The sequence below is a fragment of the Ammospiza caudacuta genome, chromosome 15 (genome assembly GCF_027887145.1).
Source record: "Ammospiza caudacuta isolate bAmmCau1 chromosome 15, bAmmCau1.pri, whole genome shotgun sequence".
Taxonomy (NCBI): Eukaryota; Metazoa; Chordata; class Aves; order Passeriformes; family Passerellidae; genus Ammospiza; species Ammospiza caudacuta.
Window position 1 is genome coordinate 14,456,576 of NC_080607.1, and position 23,776 is coordinate 14,480,351.

Genomic DNA, 23,776 nt, shown 5'->3' on the forward strand with positions numbered 1-23,776 from the left:
TGTTGAAAGGGACATTGGTAACTGATTAGGTTTGCTGTAGCCATGTCAGGATCAGCCCCCGAGGAGCCTCAGACCATTCCTCAGAGCCCAGCTAGTGTTCCTGACCCCGCTCCCGTTGCTGTCGGACCTGGAGGCTCAAGTGACAGTTCCTTTGGTGAGCAAAACCTTGGCTTCGCCACCCCCGAGGCCAGCCTGGTGGAGATGATGGACATTGAGTACACCCAGCTGCAGCACATACTTTGCTCGCACACGGAGGCGCAGAGTAGCGAAGGTGAAGTGGAAGCCAGGCTCAGCGCTTTCTCCTCGCCTGGCCCCTCTGCAGACCCCCCTCTGCAGCAGCCCTCCCCCAGCACCAGTCAGGACGGGGGCTCATCCAACAGCTCTGGGAACCAGTCGGTCTGCCCAGTGACCTGTCAGTCAGGGTTGCCTTGTGACAGCTACTGGCCGAGTTCTAACCCGCACCTGGGCTATGCTGACCTCCAGGAGCTCAGGATGATGTTACTTAGCGAGTCCAACCTCCCTGGGAACCAGAGAGAGAAAGCGCCCAACAGTAGTAGCTCTGTAGAAGCCTCGGGATGCAGTGTAGCAAAAGCTAAACAGGGTGAAAATTTCTTGGGGGAGAATAAGGAAAACATATTTGTTGAAAATTCGGCACTGGCACCAGAGGTTAGATCTAAACCTGCAGTCAGAGCTCGGTTGGAAGACAGATTCAACAGCAGCCCGACAGAAAACCCCAGATGTCAAGAACCCCAAGAATCTGGAGTAACTCTTAACAAGTGTGTTGCAATTACTTTTAGTTTATGTTGTTAAACTATGTATCATGTAGTTCAAAAGTGATTTGCTAAGTGAAACCTGTGAATAGTGCTTGTTTTAATATATGACAAGGATGGGTTGGGCTTGTTAAACTGTGCCATCAAACGTGGCTGCGACTCCACTGAGCTCAGCTTAGGCCCCTCTGTTTATTGCATTAATGGTACAGCATGGAGTTCCAAAATTAATTACTTTATGACTTTATTCTTGATAACATGTACTGTAAATAAAGGTGAGAGAACATTACCTAATTTTAATATGCAGCTTGCTAAAAGCAAAGTAGATTTTTGATAATAATAATAAAAAAATAATAATGGTGGTGATAGATTGGGGTTATAATGTGGAGGCCTGACTATGGGGAAAACTGGAGCAAAACTATTGTTTCACAACCTAGCCCTGTACCTATCTTAATGTGCTGACAAAATGTTTTATTGAGGCATGAAGCACCTTGTTATTGCACAGAATAAAATACCTCCTTGGCTGATTTTTCTTTTCTTTTATTTGGCCCCTGAAGTGGGCAATATAGCAATAACAGTGATTTCTGTTTACAGTAAATGAAAGTGGTTTCTTGGTGGTAGTTTCTAGAATATTTGTAGCTGTACTTTATTTCTGCACTCATTTCCAAGCAGTCAGCCTGGTATGTTTTCTGTTTGTTTGTTTTTGTCTGAAGTTTAGTGACATTGATCCGCCAGCCCTCAGAAGTGGTGGGTGTTCCTCTTCACCAGCAAGGGAACAGGTGTGCTGCACTAGGGAAAAATAAGGCTGCACCTGCCACACATTCCTTACCATTCACTTACCCATTCTTTACCATGAATGCATGTTCTGCTGCTGGAAGTGCTAACCCTTCCCAAGCACAGGTAACTCTCCTCTGCCACCTTCCAATGCTGATAGTGTTAACTTCCTGGGTGTGGTAGAATTCTGAAGATTTGTGGTAGAGTGTGGCTGGGTTTGAATAGGGGTGATCAGAACAATCTGTAATGCAATTTATTTATTGATCTTTAAGACAATCAAGTCACTTTTGTGGCATTTGTAATTACTTGTATCCCAGTAATGAGCGGTAGGCCATCAGATCTCTTTTTTCTTAATCAGTTTTTCATCTGTGCAAGACAACAAAGAGACCATTTTCTGTAGTTCCTTTCTTTCTAATTCATTTTGGTGATAAAGATATTTCCCTCTCCACAACTTGCAGTAACCTCTGAAGCAAAAGTGATAGCAAGGCACTGAGAAATGTCAGAGGTATCCCCAAAATTCACCACTGTCAAAACCCCATGGTTGTGTTGTGTGTATTTGGGATTTATTCAGTCTGAAGAAGTAATTTAAGAAGCTAGCAGAAAGATATCACAATAGTCTCTTTTGTTTTAATGTATATTGTTCTGTAATTATTTCCTTTTTGTTTTCACAGACCTGTGGAACATCTTGCACTATTTTGGAAGCTGCCAAACATCAAGACCTTGGGATACCCAAAACATTCCCTTTTCTCTATCAGGAAGTTGAATCCACGAAACAGACAGTAGGTGCTATAAATAAAGCTTTGCCTGAGGAAGTTTGGATTAAAGTTGGAGGTAAACCATTTATCTTCTTTTCACTTAGTTTTCTCTTGGTCTTCAAATGTAATTTTTTTCTGAATTCTTTTCTGGAATTAATATGATTTTAGTGAATGTGGGAGGTGATGTTCTTATGGCAAAGATGCTCTATAGGCAACATGAGGCTAGATTTGTCCAAGGAGGTTCAACATCTATAAGTTTAGCTGTACTTTCAAAATTGTTTAGCACTTCTGGCTTGAAATGAGGAGGCTTGAGGTTACTAAGTAACTTGGAAAATCTGGGCCTTGGGTCAGCAGCTGGTTTCTTTAGAATCATAGAATCATTAAGGTTGGAAAAGACCTTCAAGACAACTGAGTCCAGCCTTTGAGCAAACACCACCAAACCCTGTGGCAGAGGGGTACATTCTTTGACCCCCAAAGCTGATCAGTATCAGTAGTCAGTATCAAACTGAAGATTTTAAGGTCTGCCTCCAGTGCTCACCAAGGGCAGGCACAATCTCAGTGGGCTCTCTGAGAAAATAGAAGCTGTGTGGATTTTGGAATAGCAAGCAGTGCCTTAGGTCTTCTGCAGGACATGTCTTGCTGTAAGAATCAATGTGGGCTGGCAGTAAAGCTTCAAAGATTATTCTACATAAATAAAGCACCAAAAGAACTTTCCATGATCAGTATTTTCAGGTTAATGGGAGAGTAACAAATAGGTCATTCTTTTCATTTTTATTTTCCTACAAGACACCTTATGCAAGCAAGCCATAAACAGAAGTTGCAGCCGAATAAATCTGTTGGATGCAAACATGGATCGCAAACCTCTCGGTGAGATTCGGAACGCCCGGGACAACAACCAGAGCACTGCAGCTGCCCAGGGCCCCTGGCAGTCAGCACAGCCCAGCTCCAGTGTGCAGGTGCAGAGTGGTTCCCAGGATGGAAGTGCTCAGAGGAGGGAAAGGCACAACCGCCTGGAGAGAGACAGGAGGTAATTCTGGGAGCAGGGGCCATGAAACACCTCTTGAAGCCTCAAATACTGCTACTGCAGTACTCTGATTATCCAGAGTAAATGTAAACTTGCCATATTTTGTATTAGCTCCAAGAAATAGCAGTGCAGGAGGTGAGGGCTTGGTGTTTGTTAGAGGGGAAAAAAAATCTGTTTCATTGTGGTTGTCTTTGTGTTTTCACTCTGTAAACAAACAAAAAGAGATTTCAAAACATTTCAGCCATTCTGTAAAGATAAGGTGACTTGTGTGTAACAAATCTAATACACAAAGCTTGTAGCAAACACAAAGCAGTCCCCAAAGTCTGTTGCTGGTTAATGTGAGTAGTTTTCCTGTTCTCTGTATTTTCCCTTCCCTCTGGCCCGTGGGTGATAAGCTTGGGTGTTTGCCTGCAGGCGCAGGATCCGGGTTTGTTGTGATGAGCTCAATCTCCTCGTTCCCTTCTGCACAATCGACACTGACAAGGCAACAACTTTGCAGTGGACAACTGCATTCCTCAAGTACATTCAGGAAAGGCACGGCGACTCCCTGAAGCAGGTTTGAAATCTCATTTTGGTTTTGGTCTTTATTAAAATGGGAAATGTTTTAAAGCTGTCATAATGTAGAACTGAGAAGCAAAGCTTCTGCTTGATGCTGTTTGTGAAGGACTCAATATATTCTTGAACCTTCCTTTAAATTTTTATTTCTTTCAGCTGTTTGAGTCACTAGTAAGAAATTACAGGCTCTCCTCAGTCAGTGTTTTCAAATTAGATTTTTAAATTAATTTTTTTTTTAGTTACACAGTTCCTGAGCATGATCCTATTTGGACAACAATATGAAATTAAGGTCATCTTCAATCATTCCTCTCCTCCTTCATTTTCTCTCTTTTCTGCCTCTTTCACAGGCTTCTAGTTTGTTCAGGGAGGGTGATCACAGCTAATGCTCACACTGTATTGAGTGGGTGAGCAGAGTTAAAGGGTTACATGCCTTAAAAGCAACTCTTGTTCTCCTCAGCAGTAGTAGCAGCTCCAGAGTAATTCTAGCTCTGCTAAGAATTTTAGGAGGGTGTTTATTGGAAAACCTGCTGCTCTAGATATGGACATCCCCCTCCTCCTTCCTGTTGAAGGCATTAATGAAACAAAAGCATCCATCTCAAGTAAACATCTGTATTAAATATAACATTTATGTTTTGTATTTTAATTTTTTTCCAGGAATTTGAGACTGTGTTCTGTGGTAAAACAGGCAGGAGACTAAAAATTGGAAGACCAGACTCATGTGTAATGTGTCCAGCACAGGAAAACCGCACAGCTATGGAGACCAAATAGCCTGAGCTGCCCACCCTGAATTGTGTGACAGTAGTGCAAACTGTGTTTCATTCTTTCCATTTACATACTGAATAGGAATTTGAAAGTGTAACTTGTAAATATATATAAATAGAAATTTAAAGGAAACTTTCTCTATTGCAAATGGAAATGGAAGGTAACTACCAGCAATGGGAATCTGCCCTGTTCAAGGGGCTTTGGGACCAGAAGCTACAAGAAAATGTCATAACTAATTATTTTAACCCTTTAGTTATACAAAATTTGCTTGTCATCCTGCTTTGGGATCTCATTTAATTTTTTGCTTTTATTTTATTTTTTAAAGATGATGCAGTACAGATTGGAAGAGTCGTAGAACTTCTATCTTCCTGTTATTTTAATGGCTAGATGCAAAACTCATTCTTCCAGTGTAAAAAGAAACTGAAGTTACCATATTATAATGCCCATTTTTCCATTTAAAATGTAAATATTGTATTGGTTATTTGAACAAGTGCATAGTTTCTAAACTGTGTATATTATGAATTTTGCATTTGCATACATATTTAACATAATTAGCTCCAAAGAGTAGTGCAATGGTGTTGGCATTTTTAAATTCAGTCCTATTTTTAATGTCTGCCACACAACTGTCCAATAGGTTCTTGTGTTGTTACTTTAGACCAAAAGTGGAATATTTTAAACAGTAGATATTTAAATGCACAAACTATTTTTATATTTAAAGAGAAATATGATGCTTCGTTCATAGGCTTTGGCATATAGGACAGAAATAGAACTGTGTGTGAGCTGAGAGTGGCTTTATTAATTTTTTTAAATAGATGATGCTAGCAAGTTTTAAAGTATAAAAAGTTCTACCAAAATTAATACTGGTTTAAATCACGGATAAGAACAATTTTGCAGCAATTTATGTGCAAACAATACTAGTAAAACCTAGCTCTGGAAAATGGAGTTTAGCCAAGTTAATTTGATTTGTATAATGACACTTACAACATCAAAAAGAAAAGGTTAAAAAAAATCTCCTTTTATTTTTACAACAGTTCATACAGGTGATTTTGGCTGGACTTTAAAAGAGCATCCTTTCTTAGGTGGGGTTCCATCACAATTACTGTGCAAATAGCTGAAGTAGAGGTCATGAAAATGCTGTTACTTCATTTCCTTCGTTATCATATGGAAATATGCAAAAATTCTTCCCTGGAAATTAAAATATTTACATTACTCCTTTTGCAGAATTTGCTTGCAAGAGGATTACTGTTTACTAGTCTTGCCAAAATATTTGAGGTGCAATCTGAAAACTTCTAGCTGGCAACACAGATTTAAGCAATGGTCATTCCTTAGGCCAGAAGGTTCAGATGTTAAAATACAGGATATTGAAATGCCTGATTTCCACTGATGGAAGAGGCAGCTCGGTGCCTGAGTGTCTTAACAACGTGTCTGAGAGCACAAACCTGCAGGACTGAAGTCAGTGGGAGCAGCACCAAGGAATTCAATGGAAAAGGCTCAAACTTTCTTAGCAAAAAGTCGTGATCTTTAGTACAGGGGGGGTGATGGTAAAAAGGAGCAATGCTTCCTCTTGCAGGTCTCTTGAGCAAAGGGAGGAAGGAAATGTGAGGTTGTTTAGCAGTAAAAACTCTGGGAAATAATTGGGGGAAGGAAAAGATAGTCATAAAGCATCTTTAATTAAATTTTTCATCTGATGCTTTCTTTTTCATAGAACTGTGTCAAAGTCTCCACTTAATAGAATAGAAGGAGCATCTGTCCTTTTAGCACTAGAAGGATTCTGTTTTCTTACAATGCACTGTTTATTTAAATATTCAGTCACTTCTTCACTTCTTGTACTGTTGGTTTATGATTTTTTGGAAGTTGATGCTGCGACAGCTCCCATGCAAGCCGACGTGTCACAAATTCCTGGAGTTCCCTGAGCCCCAACAGTGCCAGGAGTCCCAGGATCCCCTGGCAGCCCGGGTTCACCCTGAGCACCATCACGGCCGTTTTTAGTAATTCCAGGCACACCAGGTGGTCCTAAACAAGAGAGGGGAAAGATACATGAAATATTTCCACCTTTTCTTTTTTAATATCTGTATATATGTGTTGATTTTAGAGATCTTAATATACTTTGAGTGTCTGTACATCACACTTGTTATGGCCTGTTGAGTACAAGGTGTTTTCAATAAATTTACCCTGAATCTGGAGTATGTGCTTTGGATTTTTTTATCCCTAATTTGGTCAAGGAATGTTTTGGCTGTGTGAGCTCACAGTTTATTAACATGGATTAATTATTTTATGGAAGATTCTGAGACAACAGGGTATAAATATTATAAAATTTTATAGTATAGATTTTGTGGTTGTAAATATTTTGGCTTTATGAAATTCTGTGAATGGAGAGCCTGCTTTTGGTGCCTGCAGTTTATTCATTGTACAAGTATAATCCCAGTTAGAAAAGCTGCTTTAACAGGTGAGCAAAATAAAGAATATCCTTCCAAGTTTTCAAGAGATATTAATTAATTTGCATAAATTAATCTTGAGTATTTTAATAAAGGAATCATCAGGAAGCAGGCACCATCCTTTCCCTTAATCTGGAGAGCCTCAGAGTTATCACACCTTTAAATGAATGATGATAATCTATTGCCATCAGCATGCAGAGCTGTCCCTCCTCAGCCTTCACTTCAGCCATGCAGCATTCAATTATATTATTATTATTAGTATTAGTATTATTAGTATTACTATTATTTCCCCTCACTTACCCTGCAGCCCTTGGTCACCATCAGGCCCATCGATCCCTTGGCCCACAGGTCCTTTGTCTCCCTTTTCACCAGGGTCACCTTGAATCACAAACACAATTCCCACAGTGAGCTGTGCTCTGCAGCTGGAGCCACCAACAGCTCCCAACGGGGAGAGAACAGGAGGAGCTACACAGGAATCCCCTGGGTGCTGCCGAGATCTTTGCTTACATGGCACCCTGTGAGAGCCTAAATGAGAGATGTGGGACTGCAGGCAGATCTCTAAAATGCAGTTTATTCTATCTAAGATGTGGGTGACAGAGCCTGTGCCTACAGCTGTCAGCTCCAGCTGCAGGCAGGCTGCATTATATACTTTGCTGAGCCTCTTAATGCAGTAGAACCAATCTATACCTTAACTATTACCTACAGCCTATTATAACTACTATAATTACCATATTTATGTTACTATTCTCCAATCACTAAAATTTAGTACATTACAGTTTAAGCTAGAAGTTTTTTTTCAGTTTTCTTGCAGTAGAAAATTCTGAGATTTTTTTTCTACTTGCTACATCAGCAGGCTTTTTTTGCCTGTGCTATCTTCTTGCTTGGTAAAAACATCTTGTTTGGGGTGGGTTTATCCTTTTCTCTAAGTCATAAAAACCCCTTCTAACTAACAGACCCTTTGCCTCCTTGGTTAGCCAGCAAGACTGGCTCAGCGATTCTTTTCTTCTATATCAAAACTTGCTTCCAACTCTATTCTTTCATCAGACTCCACATTTAAAAATCTTTCTGCAAAGCATACATATCTGTGAGACTTTCTTGTCAAACTTTCATCCTTCCCAACACCACCCCCCAAGATGCACAACTCCACCACAGGCTGATCTCTTCTCCCCAGTGCTGAATTCAGCACCAGTTCATTTCAGTGGGCATAAAAGAGAAGAAAATTGTTTCACTTTTAACTTGCCTCTGGGTCCAGGGTCGCCAAGCTCTCCTGTTGGCCCTCTGTAGCCGGGGGGCCCGCGAGGCCCAGGGTGCCCCACGCTGCCCGTGCTGCCAGGGGGGCCGGGGGGCCCGGCTGGGCCCGGCCGTCCCGTCATCCCAGGAGCCAGGGGCTTCCTCAGGTTAGCAGCCAGCAGCGCGATTTGCTCTGAAAAACACAACCAAACTCTGCATCTACAACATTTGCACCTTTCCTTAGGCAGAACTCCCTGCCGCTGCTCCTGGCAGGAGGGAACAGTGGGTCTGGCCCTTCCTGCTTACCTGTGGCTTTTTGGGGTTTTTTACATCTCCACGGATGGAGATATTAAGAGTATCAGAGTAATCTAATATATGGATTTTAATATTAGAGGATTCTAATATATGGAATATTATTTTAGTATGAGAGGATTCTAATATATGGAGTATTCCATTATATGGAGATTAGAGTATTCTAACAAATGACACTAAAATAATTTCCTGAAACAAACTTTAACCTCATCCCAAACAGGGGATGTAAACTCCAAATGCAAAACACTTTGGATGTAAGCTCCAAATGCAAAACAGTCACTTTGAATAAAGAAGGACACTCCCTGGGGACCTGCTCCAAGGAAATGAGGGGCACTGAGGAGAGGGGAGCTCAGAATGACACAGGTTAGGGCAGGAGGTCTCACACAACACTCGTGCCAAAGCTGCTTTCAGTGCATTTTGACCATTGCCATGATGAATAATTTAAAAATACTAATTTTAGAACACCAAAAGACATCCCCAACAAAGTGACCTCCTGAATACAACAAGATGACCTCCTGAATAATTTCATTACACTAAAGGTCAATGTATTTTTTTTTTCATATGAAGACAGAAAATTAACAAACCTCAGAAGCCATTTTATGTTCAGGATCCACTGATCTGGTAATTAAAGTCAGTTTTCTCTCAGTAATACTCACCATTTATCATTTCCCCACAGAGTTCTCTGATATGTTGTTCACTGGCCTCTTTGCCCTGCAGTTAACACAAGAATTTGTCTTTGTAGGAACCTCCTTATCAATAACCAGCCCTGGCAGAAGCTGCAGGACACAAAACAAATTTCCAGGAGCTTGGGAAGCAGCACAAGGTCCTGCATGAAGAGCAGGGGGTTCTTCTCCCTCCTCAAAAGGTGACAGCTTCCCTTCTTCCTCTGCTGTTCAAATGGCAGCAATTAATTTTAATGTTAGGCCAGATATTTAATCTGGGGTTTATTTAGCCTTATTTTTGCCTGCTAAAATGCAGGACCTTATTTTTTGGATAGCATTCAAAACCCCACAATCCATTTTTTCACTTCCCAGGCTCCCTGACTGTGCTCAGAAGCAGCAGGTACTTACAGGAGGTCCAGGTTTGCCTGTGATGCCAGGGACACCCCTCTCCCCCTGGTGACCCATGGGTCCTGGATGTCCTGGGATCCCTGGTGCTCCAGCTGTCCCATTTGGTCCTTGGACACCTTTTGGACCAAGTTCTCCTCTTTTTCCTGGCTGCAGTGAGAAATAAAAAAGACCAAAACCACTTAAAATGGAAGTAATCTCCTGGGCGTTTGTTAAAACTTTCTTGAGGTTTCCTGGATGGATATGGAGGATCAGATCCATTTCTTACATCCTAAGGGTGTTTCTGCATATATAGGTCATGATAAGAGCAGTCCTTGCTGCAGCAAAATTGTCAAACAGATTTCAATATTTTGAATGCCAGAAATCACCATTTTTCTCATAGATTTTAGAGCATGATAGTGAGGAAAGCCTGCTTCTAGGTAATGACACCAGACAGAGTTTATAGTTAAGCAATGGTCATGCTTACTCCTAAATCCTTCAGGGCATGAGCCCCCAGTGTCTGACACTTACCTCTCCTTTTTGGCCAGGAGGTCCAAAGGGACCCTGTCAGAAAGAAAAGGGAAATAAGAAAGTGATTCATTCAGGAAATGCACATCTAAACCCCAATCTGTGATGTGCGCAAGGCTTGGGTTGCCCCCTTTTCGCAGCAGGGCTGGAGATCTCGGTTAATTCTGACTGACCACAGTGATCCATGGCTTTCTGCACCCATCTGTTATGTGAGGAGTCAACTGTACTGAATTTAAGGACAAAGGACACCTACCAGCTCTCCTTTGTCACCTGGGAGGCCATCTGCTCCAGCAATGCCCTGAGAGAGAGAGCAGAGTTAACAGAGCACCTACTGCTGACAGCAAGGACCTGGATTTATCCTCTGGGATACCCTGGGGGAGATGGGGGCTCCCAGCTCCAGCAAGGAGAAATTCTCTCTTCCCAAAGCTGGACTCCACAGCAGCTGCTCCCCTGCTGGTGAGGGCACATGGGCACAGGGCAGCTGGCACTAAGACTGGGTGCCCTTTGCAACAAGCTGGCACCTGGATAAAAGGCTGGATTCATATGGATGAGAACCAAGAAAGATCCACATGCTGGCACTGGTATTCCTCAAGCAGGGAACCTAAATTTCAGCTCCCCTGCTCTGGCTCACAGAAATCAGGGCTTGCTGCCACAGGCAAATATTGAGTGTCCTGTTCTCATGGCCTCCTGAGCAGGGTCCCAGCTTCATCCCACCCTCAAACTGCATGATGTCTTGGTGAGGAACATCCCTCTGCTCTCCTGGGACAGGTGCAGAGGGTGGCAAAGCTCTGTGACATCCCTGTCCCAGCCCTTTGCTGCTCATCTCCACCAGCAGCAGCCTGAGCAATCTGTGTGCTTGGGGTGACACAAATCCCTGCAATCCCTGCCCAGGGCAGAGCTGGCTCAGCACAGAGCTCTGCTATTAGAGCAGGTCATGAACATTGTTATGGTGACTCCATGGCTTTCCAGGGGAAGTTTTCCAAGACAAACAGAGATCAGGTTGGTTTCTCCCCTTAGCAATAAAACACAGAGCACACTGACGCTGGGAAACCAAACCAGCAAAGCTTGCTAGGAAAGCTCCACTTACTGCAAGAACACAGCCATGCATTAATAAAAACCATATATTTGATGAAAACTGGCCCAAAAGCTCATTGCTGAGATTAAACCAAGCATGGATCTTGAGCAGCAAAAAGTAAAAGATTAAACTAGTTCATCAGTGTGCCAGGCTTTGAGGTTAGGGTGAAACATCCTTCATCAGGCACAGGAAAAGCTGCACTCCTAAACTTAACTTTGGATTTGATGTGAGGAGCTCCTGCACAGATCCTTGTGGCTACAAAACACCCACTGAGGGCCAGGTGTTTGTACCACAGCATTTCCATGAGTCCCCCACCAGAACAGACAACGTCTGTGCCAATGCAGGGAAAATGGGACCAGAGAGGGGTTTGGCTTCTGCTGCAGAATATTTTCATTTGTGGAAGAAAAAGCCATTTGTGCTGTCAAAGGCTGTCCCTAGAATTTGGTTTAAATGCCTCTGCTGACAAAGGCATAAAAGTTATCACTTACCTGGTTCCCCTTGGGACCAGGAGCACCGAGAGGACCCTGAAAATAAATAAATAAGAGAAAGAAGCAAATGAGCTCCAACTGTGACTTTGCTATGAATTCCTGGTGTGGTCAGACACTCTCAGCAAGGGGCAGAGTCTCCCAGCTGCCAAAGTAAGAGGGTACAAATCTCATTCACACTTCCTGGAAATAAGAAGGGATTTAAGCCCCCCTGCTTGCTCTGTGACATTCTCCACATCCCTGGTTTGTGTTGTGGGGTAATTTCTGAGCCTGTGATGTGAGAGGAGCTTGGATTTACTTGTGGTATAAAACAGACAAGAATATTTTCATCCCACAAGGGCAAAAAGCCAAGATGCTTTTTCAAGGCCTTATTAGATTGTCAGTTTTCCTAGGATTTAGAATTAGGTGCCCCTGATTTAAAGATTAATGGAACAACATGGCCACAGGAATAAAATACATTTAGATGATGAACTGATTATCACCTCAGGAGTAATCCAGGCAATTTGGAAAATCCTTTCATCTTTATCTACCTGACATTCACATTTTCAGCCCTATTTGAGACATTTCTGCTCCAGAGAGCAGAGCAAATGGGAGTTCAGGAGAACCCCAATTTTTTTTCTCTACTGCAAAATCTACATGTGAAATTCAGCCATTTTACCCTTCAAGCAGGATTTTTATAGCACTCTCATCAATCTGGCATCTGCAAACTGATCTTTTTTTATTAACTAGATCTAGAGATGGCTCAGCAGAACTGAATCTTCGAGGAGAACAAACATACACAACAAGGACATTTTATTTTGTTCACTTCAAGCATTCAGTTAAAAAGAGGGGGGATTTCTATTAATGAAAAATAACTCAGAAAAACAGACAATGGAATGTAGAAATGCAAGAGTGGCTAAAACTTTATAACACCTGTTTTATGTTTGCTGAAGGCAAAAGCAATATATTCCTTTCTGAACATTTTAATCTAAATTTTATACCTCTGACTTCACAGAGTCTCAAGGCTCCATGACAGTTTATGGCAAAAACCACAGTTCAGTCACCAAAGACCAAGCCCTGCAAGGAACATTCCCTTAAAGACAAGCTTAGCCCAGAGGATTTTCATTCAAAACTCCAATTCACTGCAGGAACAAGAAGTTCTGGACTGCCAGCCCCATGTCTTCACGCATTTCCTCTGATCAGCTCAACAAAACTCATCTCATGGTTTTGGCCAAGCACTCAGTGCTCCAGGAGGGAGCCCAGAGAGGCAATGCCCCAGGTGGCTGCTGGCATCCAGGATCCTCAGGAATTTCATCATAATAAAAATCCTTAGGAAAAATATTTGTCTATTGCTGCCTCAGTCAGCAACAGCAGCCAAGCCCTTCCCCATCCCATATCCCACCCCAGCAGGATGCCTGATGTATTTTATCTCAACACTATTTTATATCTTATGTCGCAGACATCTTTTTATGTAAATCCTTTCCTTAGGATTTTTTCCTCCTGAGAAGCTGAGGGGCCTCAAGAACAAAATGTAAACATTGATTATCTGCTGCTGTGGAATGCAACAGGTGGATCTTTGATTGGTCTCATGTGGTTGTTTGTAATTAATGGCCAATCACAGTCAGCTGGCTTGGACAGAGAGTCTGGGACAGCTGCCTTTGTTATTCATTCTTTTCTATTCTTAGCCAGCCTTCTGATGAGAAGTTTTTCTTCTATTCTTTTAGTATAGTTTTAATGTAATATATATCATAAAACAATAAATCAAGCCTACTGAAACATGGAGTCAGATCCTCATCTCTTCCCTCATCCTAAGCCCCCTGTGAGCACCGTCACAATCTTCCAGTCAAATGCACCAAACCACTGGTGTTTTTCATGCCAGCAAGCACACTGACTGAAATGCTGGTTTACATGCCTGAGCAGTCAGTCCAAGGACTGTGAAAAAGCCTGTCAGTACTCAGCCAGCTCAGGCATGAGGGGATTTCTCTTTTTCCACAGAAAGGTCTCCATTGATTTCAGGAGAGTGTGATGAGCTGGCCGCAGCTGGGACAGGGTGATTGCATGGATGCTGTGTGTGCAGTTCTCCCCTTTATCCTGACCCAGGGCAGATCTCTGGGTGCTTTCTGTGTCCCCAGCAGCACAGGTTGTTTGTTCAGGCTGTAAAAACACAGCTTGAGGGTTTAGGGTGAGCCCAGCACCACTAAACCATCAATGACCTCATCCACACCTTGTTTGAATCCTCCAGGGATGGGGACTCCCCCACTTCCATGGGCAGCCTGTCCCAATGCTCTACAACCCTTTCTGGGAAAAAAAATTCCTAATATCTAATCTAAACCTTCTCTGCTGCAGCTTGAGGCCGTTTCCTCTCATTCTGAGCAACCAACAATCCCATCTCAGAGTAACTGCACTGAACTTCAGAGGCAGAAATAAAACCTGAATTATTTTTTACTGCTTTAAGCACAAAGTTTTCCCTCCCTCTTCTTGGAGCTTCATGCAAGGGCCTCTTCCCCTCTGAATTTGTACATTTTTCACCACAGCAAAGCCCCGAATGCAGCCAGGAGCCCCAGAGCTCCACAATAACGCTCCTGTTTCACACTTCCAGCCCACAGCCACTCCAAAAGGCTTTTTTCAACCTGCCTGGAGCCAGCACAGAAGGGCCATTGTGGAACCCCTGTGGTGCTGCTGCAGTTGCTTACACAGAAAGCAACTTAAAGCTTCTTTTTAAAAAATAAAAACTTTCACCTTAAAGCTGGGGAGGAGGGAGCTGGTGAACACATGGTTCCCGTTCTCCTGCAAACTCCCAAAAAATGCTGTTCACTTTGCCCTGATGGCTTCTTTCAAATTGAGAATGAACTAATTTAAATAAAAAGTCACATTTATTGTGAGGTGGGATGCCCATGTGTTTTGATGTTCAGAAAGAAAAGTCACTGATAAAACTGGAATAAAAAAAAATCCAGAGAGTCTAATCAAGCATCTCAGTAACAAAAATTCATGAATTAGTTCTCTTGTGCTCTTGGGGAGCAAGGCTTTAGTGGAACCAGTGTGAGGAACAGGTGAAACTCCAGAACATTCTATATTTTGGATAGGATAGGGCCTGGAATTTGCTTTTAAACAATTCACCCTGTCTGAAAATAGTGTGAGTTTCTGGAGAGGAACAGAAAGCAGGAACAGAGGGGACAGGATGGATCCTGCTCCCTGCCCTGAGGCCTGGCTTGGGCAGCCCCAGGGACACCCAGCACACATCAGCTACACCACGTCTGGGTGCCCACTGCCCCCTAAATGCCCATGCCAAGCAGGAATGGGTGCCAGGAGCATTGACCTTACCCTGTCTCCTGTCTCTCCACGGATCCCAGTCGGGCCTGGCAGGCCGGGCTCACCGCTGGCACCTTTGGGGCCCTGTTGGGAGAACCACAAAAACCAAGCTACAGCTCACAGTGCAGAACCCTGGGAGCTCACCAGTCTCCATAACAGGTTCAGAAAGGTTATTTTGGGATGTCTCTCTCCTTTTTGCCCCCACTTGTGTTGGTTGGGAGAGCTCACTCCAGCTTCTCTCCTGGTCCAAGGTCAGGCATGTGTGAGGGGCTCCAACCTTTGCCCTGGGTCTTTCATTAATAAACCACTTAAAATTAATAAACCTTCAATATCTCATCCCACCAAGTGATGTTCCCTCAGCCAGTGCCAGCGGGGAGTGGAGGTCCCACACCCTTGGAGAAAAGAGGAAGAAATGTTGGAGACCCCAGGAGGAATTCACTGAAGAAAAACAGAGCGGAGCAGATCAAGGAGAAACTGAGGTCTTTACAAAGATCAAACCCAAAAAGTCATAAAAAACTTAAAATTCAGTTTGTTCCACCACCTGGCACAGGCTGGGACACCTTCCACCAGACCAGGCTGGCCTTGGACCCCTCCAGGGATGGGGCAGCCACAGCTGCTCCCAGGGAACAGGCTCAAAACTCAACCCCTCCCTCTGCAAACAAACACTAAATATAAATTTCTCCTGCAGACAGCTTATCTGGCCTTTTGCTCTTTCTACCACCCGTGGTAATGAAGGTGTCACGCTGGCTCTGGCAAATGGAAGGAGATTTCTTCCCTTCCCTCACTGCCATCACCCAAATGTCTGGCCAGGGGCTTTCAGAGAGCACTGATCTGCCAAAACACCAGAATGTCCCCTCTGTGACACTGACCTGGAAGCCTCGGACACCACGGGCTCCTATGGGGCCTTGGAGGCCGAGTGGTCCCTGCAAAGAGAAAAATCAGCTTTGGTAAGTGTGGGGATACCAGTTGTTGGTTTTTCTGGGTCTTCATTGAAGGCACTTGAGATGGTAGTTCATGTTCACACTCAGGTGTTTATTATTTCTTATCAGTAAAACAGTCTCACTGCTGTGAGTTCTGCAGCTTTTCATTAGAAGGCACAAAATGGCCAACAGTCTCTTGTTACAAGGTCCTTTAAGACTCAACTATCCAATTAAGAACTGACACCTGGATTATTTTCCCTTTTAACCCAATAACTGATCCCACAGAGCTGCAATGGGGACTTTTCTGCCCAATTACAAAATGCCACCCAAACCCATGGAGAAGGAGGAAGAAGAAGCATGGAGAAGAAGCCCAGGACGACACTCTGTGCCCTCCATCTTGCTGCCATCCACAGCATACTAAAAATCCCAAAACCTAAGTTTATCACCCAGTGATATACCCACACTACTCTCTGTAATCTGTTTCACACTTTTGTGGATTCTAGATTATTCTGGAGTTTAGGAAACTTTCTCCATGAATGACAGTCAAAGTCAGTGCTGCCCTGGGGGTGAGGGCACCCCAGAGCAGACAGAGAAATATTTATTCCCTGTGGTGCCCTGGGTTTGCACAGGTGAGGAGAACATTTGGGGCCAGGTGAGGAGAACATTTGGGGCCAGGTGAGTCAGCTGTGCCACTGAACTGGCAGAGTGGGCAGATCTGCGCTGCAGCCCCTGCAAAGTTGGTTGTGTGTTTGCTGAGCTTTGTTAATTGCATTGTTGTTAGCAGAAAGGTTTATTTGGATAATCAGTGCTTAAGAGCATGCCATGCTCATGAGTAGCAGAGATCAGGGACAGCAAAAAGTGGCAGCATGACAGAGCACAGACAGCATCCATTAGAGGGATCTGCTGTCCCAATATTCTGCTTTTAATTGATTGCAAGGAACTACTGCAAAACACATGCTGCAGGCCCTTGGAAATGAAAAATGGCAATTGCATCCATTTGTTTGAGCACCTTGGTTCCAGCAATGCACAAAAAGGCAGCACTTTATGCTGCCAGGGCTTTTAAAAGCTCACCAGACAGAACATGAATGTTACCATTAGGAGTCTCTATTGCTTTCTCCTGAGAAAAAAAATCACATATCCAATAAAGATCTTGGATGAAAAAAAAAACCCTAAGTAATTTAGGCATTTAAATCTCATTTTGCAAACTGTCATCTTGAAATAGATGCCTTCAGCAAGCTTCTGTCATGAGGCAGGGCTGCAGCTTTGGCTCCTTTCTGCCATCCCTGCTGGGTGGAGCATTCAGGGACACAAACCCCAGACTGGCCACTGACATAAAGCAGCACCAGCCTCAAAAAGCTGAACAACTGCTCAGGTATTTTTGTGGTTACTGCTTTCCACTTTGCCTTTCTCTTGTAATTCAGTAAGGAACTTTAAAAGTTATAAATACAAAGCTTTAGGGAAGTTGAGTTAAATTGCATCAAAAATGGCTCTGCTGAGCTGCTGATGGGAGCTGGAGGGACCTGACAGGTTCTGAGAAAAAGCTAAAAAACCCAAATTATTTTGTGTCAAGCAGCCTTAACAGTGGAAAAATCCTGCACCTCTCTTGGAACAGCCCACTCTTAACAAATAAATTATGATTCTAATAAAACAAATCAGAAATGAGAAGCCTAGGTTAGACATAACCATGAGTTCAGCTGCAACTGCACCCCTGTCAAAACTCTGCACCAACACAATCAGCTCAACTGCTTTTGCTTTTTGGCTGCAATAATGTGGTACCTTTTGTGAGGCCAGCCACTCTGGTGAAAAATTGCAGACATAAAAGCAAACATTATTAATACAGTTTATTTCTAAAGCTGATTTCCCTCTGCTTGGAAGTTAAAGCAGAAGCTGCTCACAAACAATAAATCATGCAGTTCAATTTCTTCCAAGTGGCACGTACCAGAAATCATATTAGACTTGCTGTAGGCTCCTGGATTTCAAAATGAGATTAAGATGGGGAAAAAAAAAAAAAAAAAAAAAAGAAAAGAAAAAGAAAAAACCCAACGAAACCACTGGAAGATCAGATACATCCCCAACAGCAGAAATAGTTGGGAGTGACAAGATGAAAAAGTACCTAAGCATTTTCAGTAATGGGATCAAAATCAGGGTTTTACCCTCCTGGTATTATTTGTTACAATCTCTGCTACTGAGCAGGGACTCCATGCAGTTATTCCCAGTTTTGTTGTATCCATAGCTTCAGGTTTTGCAGGGAATCCCTCTGCAGTGCTGCAAGGAAAGGGATGCAGGACTGGGGAGGATTTCAGGTTCATGTGCTGGTGGCCAAGTCCATTGCAGCAGCGAAGCTCTGCTTCCCTAATCCTCACTTCAGCAGGGCAGAACATTCCTGTTCCTGTGCAGTGAGGGGCTTGCTGAGTGCCCAGCCCCTCCTGCAGCTCCACAAACCCCCTGGCAGCTGCAGTTTGCTCTGCCAAGGGAAATGGGAGGGATCCCTTGGCGTTTGCATGGAGCTGTCAGTGAGAACAGGACCTGACCCAGCCTGGGGAGGAATTCCTGTGCTGCCAAAGCTCCCCAGAGACACCACTGAGAGAGAAATGGCTTTTTGCTGTAGCCATCCCAACCCTATTTTGGCACCTCTCTGGTTCTCAGCCAGCTCTGTACTTACAGTTGCTCCTCTGGGTCCTGGCAGACCTCTCTCACCAGGGATGCCAACATCGCCCTGGCAGGGACACCAAAGGCAGCTGTGACATTCAGGAGGCACAAACCCACCAAACCCAAACCCACCAAACCCAAACCCACCCTCCCCAGCCCTGTGGGACACATTCCTGCATGCCAGGCTGCTCAGCCCCCATCTCCTGCCCCCCTGGTCCCTCTGCCAGCCCACTGCTGTGGGTTCTGCCCAGCACCCTGCCCAGCCAGCTCACACCACTGTGCAATGCCTGGAGTGCTCAACCCCCTGGGACTGCAGGTGCTGCATCAGTGGGAGATTTATTGATGCAAGGAAGTAGCACGTGAGCTCCCCCTCCCCAGCTGGGTTTAAAATTCACCAACAGAGCCCATGGTAAATGGGAATGTGGGCACTTACAGGGATGCCTGGCTCTCCAGAGGGACCTGCCTCTCCCATCTCGCCAGGGCTGCCCTGCAGAGCACAAAGCAAACACTCAGTGAGGGCAGCAGCACCTCAGGGAGTCATTTCTGTCCTGCCTGAAGCAGCAACAGGAGGAGGGAGTTAAAACCTAGATCAGGAAATAAAAACAGCATTAAACTTTTACAGATTTGAGGCAAAGCCCACAGCACCAGAGGACAGGTGAGCTGCACACTCTCTCCTGGCACCAGGGGCCAGGGGATGCCAGGATATCCCATCCCATTCCCTCCTGCACAGCAGAGGAGATTCCTGCCCCACCTTCCTGCAGCCTGCTCTCCTCCCTGAGCATTAGCAGCAATAATGATGCAGAGGGAAAAATTCATAAAGGAGAGGGACAAAGACACCTCTCAGAGCAGCTTTGTGCTGGAGTGCTTTGGTCTGCCTGAGGCTTTCTTTAATCTCACAGGTAGGTGTCAATCTAAAGCTCCATGGAAGTTTTTCTCCTGAGGTGAGGGAAAATCTGCAGAAGGCAAGATGAGATCATTCTGCTCCTGCTGGTGCTCAGCCTTTTGATTCACAAAGACCAAACCTCCTCCTCCTGGGACTGTGACAAAAGGATGAGGTTTTCTAAACCACTGATGACTCTCCTGTGGATCTGCTGTGTCTTTACTGAACCAGGTGCCAGCCCAGTTATTTTACCTAATTTCAGCTCTTCAGCCCCAGCAGAAATACAGAATACATCAATTTGGGGTAAGTCCTCCCAGTCCCCCAAAGCTACAAAGTCTTGCTGTGACCACTTTGCCCACCAGACCCCGTCATTAGAGAGATTCACTTACTGGTTCACCCTTTGAGCCTTTAATACCTGCTCTTCCAGGCAGACCCTGAAAAAAAATCACATTAAAGCAATGTCAGAAGTAGTGAAGTTATTAAATTTGTTATTCTGGTCTGATTTGACACACAAGGAGCGACCTTTGCTTGAAGCAATGGAAGGTTTAGAACTTCTGCAGCTTTCACTGTGAAAATTATGATTTCAATGTCTCTCTTGCTGCCCTTGCAGCTCCATGAGCACAAATCCTTGGCATGAGAGCAAAGAGCAGGGATGTGCAAATGGACCAGCAGCAGCAACATTTTGCACTGCAGAAACCTCTCTCCAGGGGAGTTCAAAATATTCTGCAAATGCAGGAAGAAAGGAATACTTGATCTCTTTTAAATAGTTGGAAGTCTGGGGAGATGAAACATTTCGCCAATAAGCACTGGAGTAAGGCAGGGACAGAGCTCAGGGTATTATACCCCAGATCTTGCCTCCATAAGGGATGCACATCAGTGGGATGTGAAAAAGAAAATCCCTCTCAAGTTTAGACTTTAAAGAGTCAGAGAAGCCAACAGGCAGGGAATTACTGTGAGTTGCTGCTCCAGGTGTTCTCCAGCCCTGTCTGGCACACTCCTTCCCTGTCTGCAGGGTGGGAAAAGTGCATTTCTGTGACTGTGCTCACAGGGGTCTGAGGATGAGGGAAGAGATGAGGATCTGACTCCATGTTTCAGAAGGCTTGATTTATTATTTTATGATATATATTACATTAAAACTATACTAGAAGAATAGAAGAAGGGATTTCATCAGAAGGCTAGCTAAGAATAGAAAAAGAATGATAACAAAGGCTTGTGTCTCAGACAGTCTGAGCCAGCTGACTGTGATTGGCCATTAATTAGAAACAATCAACATGGGCCAATCCCAGATGCACCTGTTGCATTCCACAGCAGCAGATAACCATTGTTTACATTTTGTTCCTGAGGCCTCTCAGCTTCTCAGGAGGAAAAATGCTAAAGAAAGGATTTTTCATAAAAGATACCTGTTACACATTTCCTCTTGGCCTAACTAGAGCTCCTTGTGAAACAGCCCCAGAATGACCCTGCTCTGTCCCCAGGAAGGATCTCTGCAGGCACACCGAGCCCCCAGGGGTGGCAGGTCCTGCTCCATACTCACGGGAAGTCCATTTGGCCCCTTCTCTCCAGGAGCACCCACGGGAGCTGCGTCACCCTGTGGACAGGGACAGGTTAGGAGGGATCCTCCGGCACAGGGAATGGCCTGGCACAGGCAGGGGACACATTCCTACACAGGCATTTGTGCTTTTCTCCCTCCCTGTGTGCACAGGACCCAGAGCTGCTGTGTCCCGAGGAGTGAGCACCCACCGGACAGGAGCTCCCAGAGTTTCCCAGGCAGCACATTCAATGTTCCTGCAGGAGCTCTGCTCAGGGACCAGGCAACCAGCCCCTGACAGCACCTTGTCTCCAGGCTATTGAAATCAACTCTGAAAAGGCATCTCTGAGGGCCTGGAGTCAGCCAGCAGGAGCCACTGAACCCAAGGGCACAGCTGAGTTTACATCATTTGTGCTCCTTCCTTCTTTAGGGAGTTCCCTCAGGATTAACTAACGGGAGATTTTCGCTCTCCTTCACTAGTGACAGTACCAGGAAAGTTTTTAGAAGGAAATGCTTTCCAGCCAAGCTTCCTGAGGGGAATTGCAGTCTGAGGAACCTTCCCTGCAGTGTGAAGCAGGATTTTACAAACCTTCTCACCATCGAGTCCAGGAGCTCCATCCCGCCCGTCCTTGCCAGGCATCCCCTGCAATCATGGACAGAACAGGTTTGGGTCAGAGGAGGCTCTGTGGTTTGCAAAATTCACATCAAAGAAGATTTTGGCAACGAGTCCAGCCCCAGTTGTGCTGGGAGATTTTCATTAGCAGCAGTACAGCTGTGGCTTAGCCCAGCTGGGCTTGCACAGAGACCACAGAGCAGAGTTTGACAGCAAGAATGGCAAGGAGCAGATTTTTGCCTGTTCTGTTTGATCTCCTCATCTGCAAGCAAGACCAACAGCAAGACCTGCATCCTGCTTAACTCACTTACAGGTTCTCCTATGAGCCCACGAGCCCCTGGGTTTCCTTTTGGTCCAGGTTTACCCTAGAAAATAACAATTAATCCTGAATGAATTAACCTGAAGAACAGTCAACAAAGACAACACTCAAATTCTGTAGGGACATTCCATTCCATTTCAGCTGGGTCCTCTCTGTCCAGATAAATTTGGAGGTTTGGGACACATCAGGAAACCAGCCCAGTGCTGGATACAACACCTGGGAAGATCCTTGATCATTTCAAGGGATGGAAATGTCAGATCTGCTCCCTGTGCTCCAGGCTGTAGCAGCACTTGGACACCTTAGAGTCAAACATCTCATTTCTGAGATGGTGCTTCCATCCCTTTCAAGCAAATGAAGGGAGCACAAGCCATAATAAACCTGTGGAACAGTCTCTGGACTGGAGCAAAGGGGGTTTGCACTTACAGTGTCACCTTTGGGCCCCCGGAACCCCTGAGGTCCTTTGCTCCCTTGGTCTCCCTGTGACAGAGGAGGAAAAGCCATTAAGCATCTTCATCACACAGAGGCAGAGATTGCTGCTTTGGGGTGAAATGAGAGGTTTTTGTGCTGTTTGCTTTGGTTTTTGTGCTGTTTGCTGGTGTCAGCAGAGGTGTGAGCACACACAGTGCCCTGAGAGCTGGGCTGCCCTTTCTCAGTGACTCCCCAGTTCCTGACACCCCAATTCCTGACACCCCTTCTGCAGCAGGGACCTTGCCAACAGCCCCTCGGGGCAGAGACCATCTTCCCCTTCATTTAATGAAGCAATTTCTTTAAGCAGAAACAGAGTGGGAGAAAAGCTTTAATATTTACTGCCTAGATCCTGCTGGCTGTAATGAAAAAAGGTTTGTGAGAAAGTACCGCATTTTGTTTTAGTTTGGAGGAATTTCTTCTATAATTGCAAGGCTAGGGAGGGGTCCCCAGAGGGTGGTGCTGCAGAAGGGAGCTCTGCAGAAGGATGGGGATTCCATCTTCAACACACAGTTATTCCTGCTTGGAGAAAAAATCCTTGAGAGCACCTGGGAACAGAGCAGGCTCAAGGGATGTCAGCTCACAAAAGGGTTGATTTTTCCTCCAAAATTAATGGATATTCCCTTCTCCAGGGCTTGCCCACAACTACTGGTGCTCAAGGAAGGGCAGTGAAGCACAGAGAGCAATGGAAGTGTGGTGAATTTATTCTGGTGTGGGGCATGGCAAAGGGAGACTGGGTGAGGTGAGGTCTGGGTCAGGTAAAATAACACTGCTCTGAGTGGAGGGAAAGGGAAAAGGGAATAATCTGCTGGAGGTGGGCAGCACAGCTCTGCTCACTGGCAGCAGAGCTCAGGAAGGAGGAATAAACCAGGCTGTGGAGGGCAGGGCCACAGAGAGCCTGGGATGCATATCCAGTGGGATACATATCCAGTGGGATACATACAGCTCTGCCTGGAGGTCCTGGGATGCCAGGTGGGCCCCTGAATCCAATGTCACCCTGCAGAGGACAGACAGACAGACAGACATCATTGTGAGCCTGGGCTTGGCAGAGGGTGAAGTAACAGAATCCCCACCTTGCACCACAACCTGAGAAAACACAAAAGCCCTGGAAAGACAGCCCTGTATCTCCTGCTGGTTTGCAGGACAGACAAATCCCACTCTGAACAAAGGGTTTCACTCTGGATCTCCCCACCTTTGTGCCTCTGATACTGACAGCATTCATGGCCTTGCTATCTTGATAACACTCTTGATCCTAAATAAATGCATGACTTCATCCAATTCAAACCCATTCAGCCTCTGGGCTGCTGGTCAAGGGACTGTGACAGGAATCCAAAGCCTCAATGAGCTGGAGATTGACCCTGTTCTC

At 44.8% G+C, this 23,776-nt stretch overlaps 2 protein-coding genes across 2 annotated transcripts in view; one reads left to right on the plus strand and one right to left on the minus strand.

Moving 5' to 3' along the window:
- The first annotated feature begins 42 nt into the window (after positions 1 to 42).
- Positions 43 to 4,643, plus strand: TCFL5 (transcription factor like 5). The gene is made up of 6 exons (XM_058814934.1): positions 43 to 776; positions 1,481 to 1,667; positions 2,213 to 2,372; positions 3,083 to 3,323; positions 3,735 to 3,876; positions 4,530 to 4,643. The coding sequence occupies exons 1-6, from the start codon at positions 43 to 45 to the stop codon at positions 4,641 to 4,643; spliced, it is 1,578 nt and encodes a 525-aa protein (XP_058670917.1).
- A 1,074-nt stretch (positions 4,644 to 5,717) lies between these two features.
- The window catches only part of COL9A3 (collagen type IX alpha 3 chain), a 36,629-nt gene continuing 18,570 nt past the window's right edge, over positions 5,718 to 23,776 (minus strand). The window contains exons 15-32 of the mRNA XM_058814876.1: positions 23,354 to 23,407; positions 22,369 to 22,422; positions 21,938 to 21,991; positions 21,603 to 21,656; positions 21,020 to 21,073; positions 19,875 to 19,919; positions 19,039 to 19,092; positions 18,619 to 18,672; positions 15,906 to 15,959; positions 15,049 to 15,120; positions 11,752 to 11,787; positions 10,442 to 10,486; positions 10,192 to 10,224; positions 9,685 to 9,831; positions 9,271 to 9,325; positions 8,313 to 8,495; positions 7,373 to 7,450; positions 5,718 to 6,650 (exon numbers count right to left, since the gene is read on the minus strand). Of these exons, the coding sequence (XP_058670859.1) occupies positions 6,475 to 6,650; positions 7,373 to 7,450; positions 8,313 to 8,495; positions 9,271 to 9,325; positions 9,685 to 9,831; positions 10,192 to 10,224; positions 10,442 to 10,486; positions 11,752 to 11,787; positions 15,049 to 15,120; positions 15,906 to 15,959; positions 18,619 to 18,672; positions 19,039 to 19,092; positions 19,875 to 19,919; positions 21,020 to 21,073; positions 21,603 to 21,656; positions 21,938 to 21,991; positions 22,369 to 22,422; positions 23,354 to 23,407 (1,302 nt within the window). The 3' untranslated portion in view covers positions 5,718 to 6,474. The remainder of the gene's footprint in view (positions 6,651 to 7,372; positions 7,451 to 8,312; positions 8,496 to 9,270; positions 9,326 to 9,684; positions 9,832 to 10,191; positions 10,225 to 10,441; positions 10,487 to 11,751; positions 11,788 to 15,048; positions 15,121 to 15,905; positions 15,960 to 18,618; positions 18,673 to 19,038; positions 19,093 to 19,874; positions 19,920 to 21,019; positions 21,074 to 21,602; positions 21,657 to 21,937; positions 21,992 to 22,368; positions 22,423 to 23,353; positions 23,408 to 23,776) is intronic.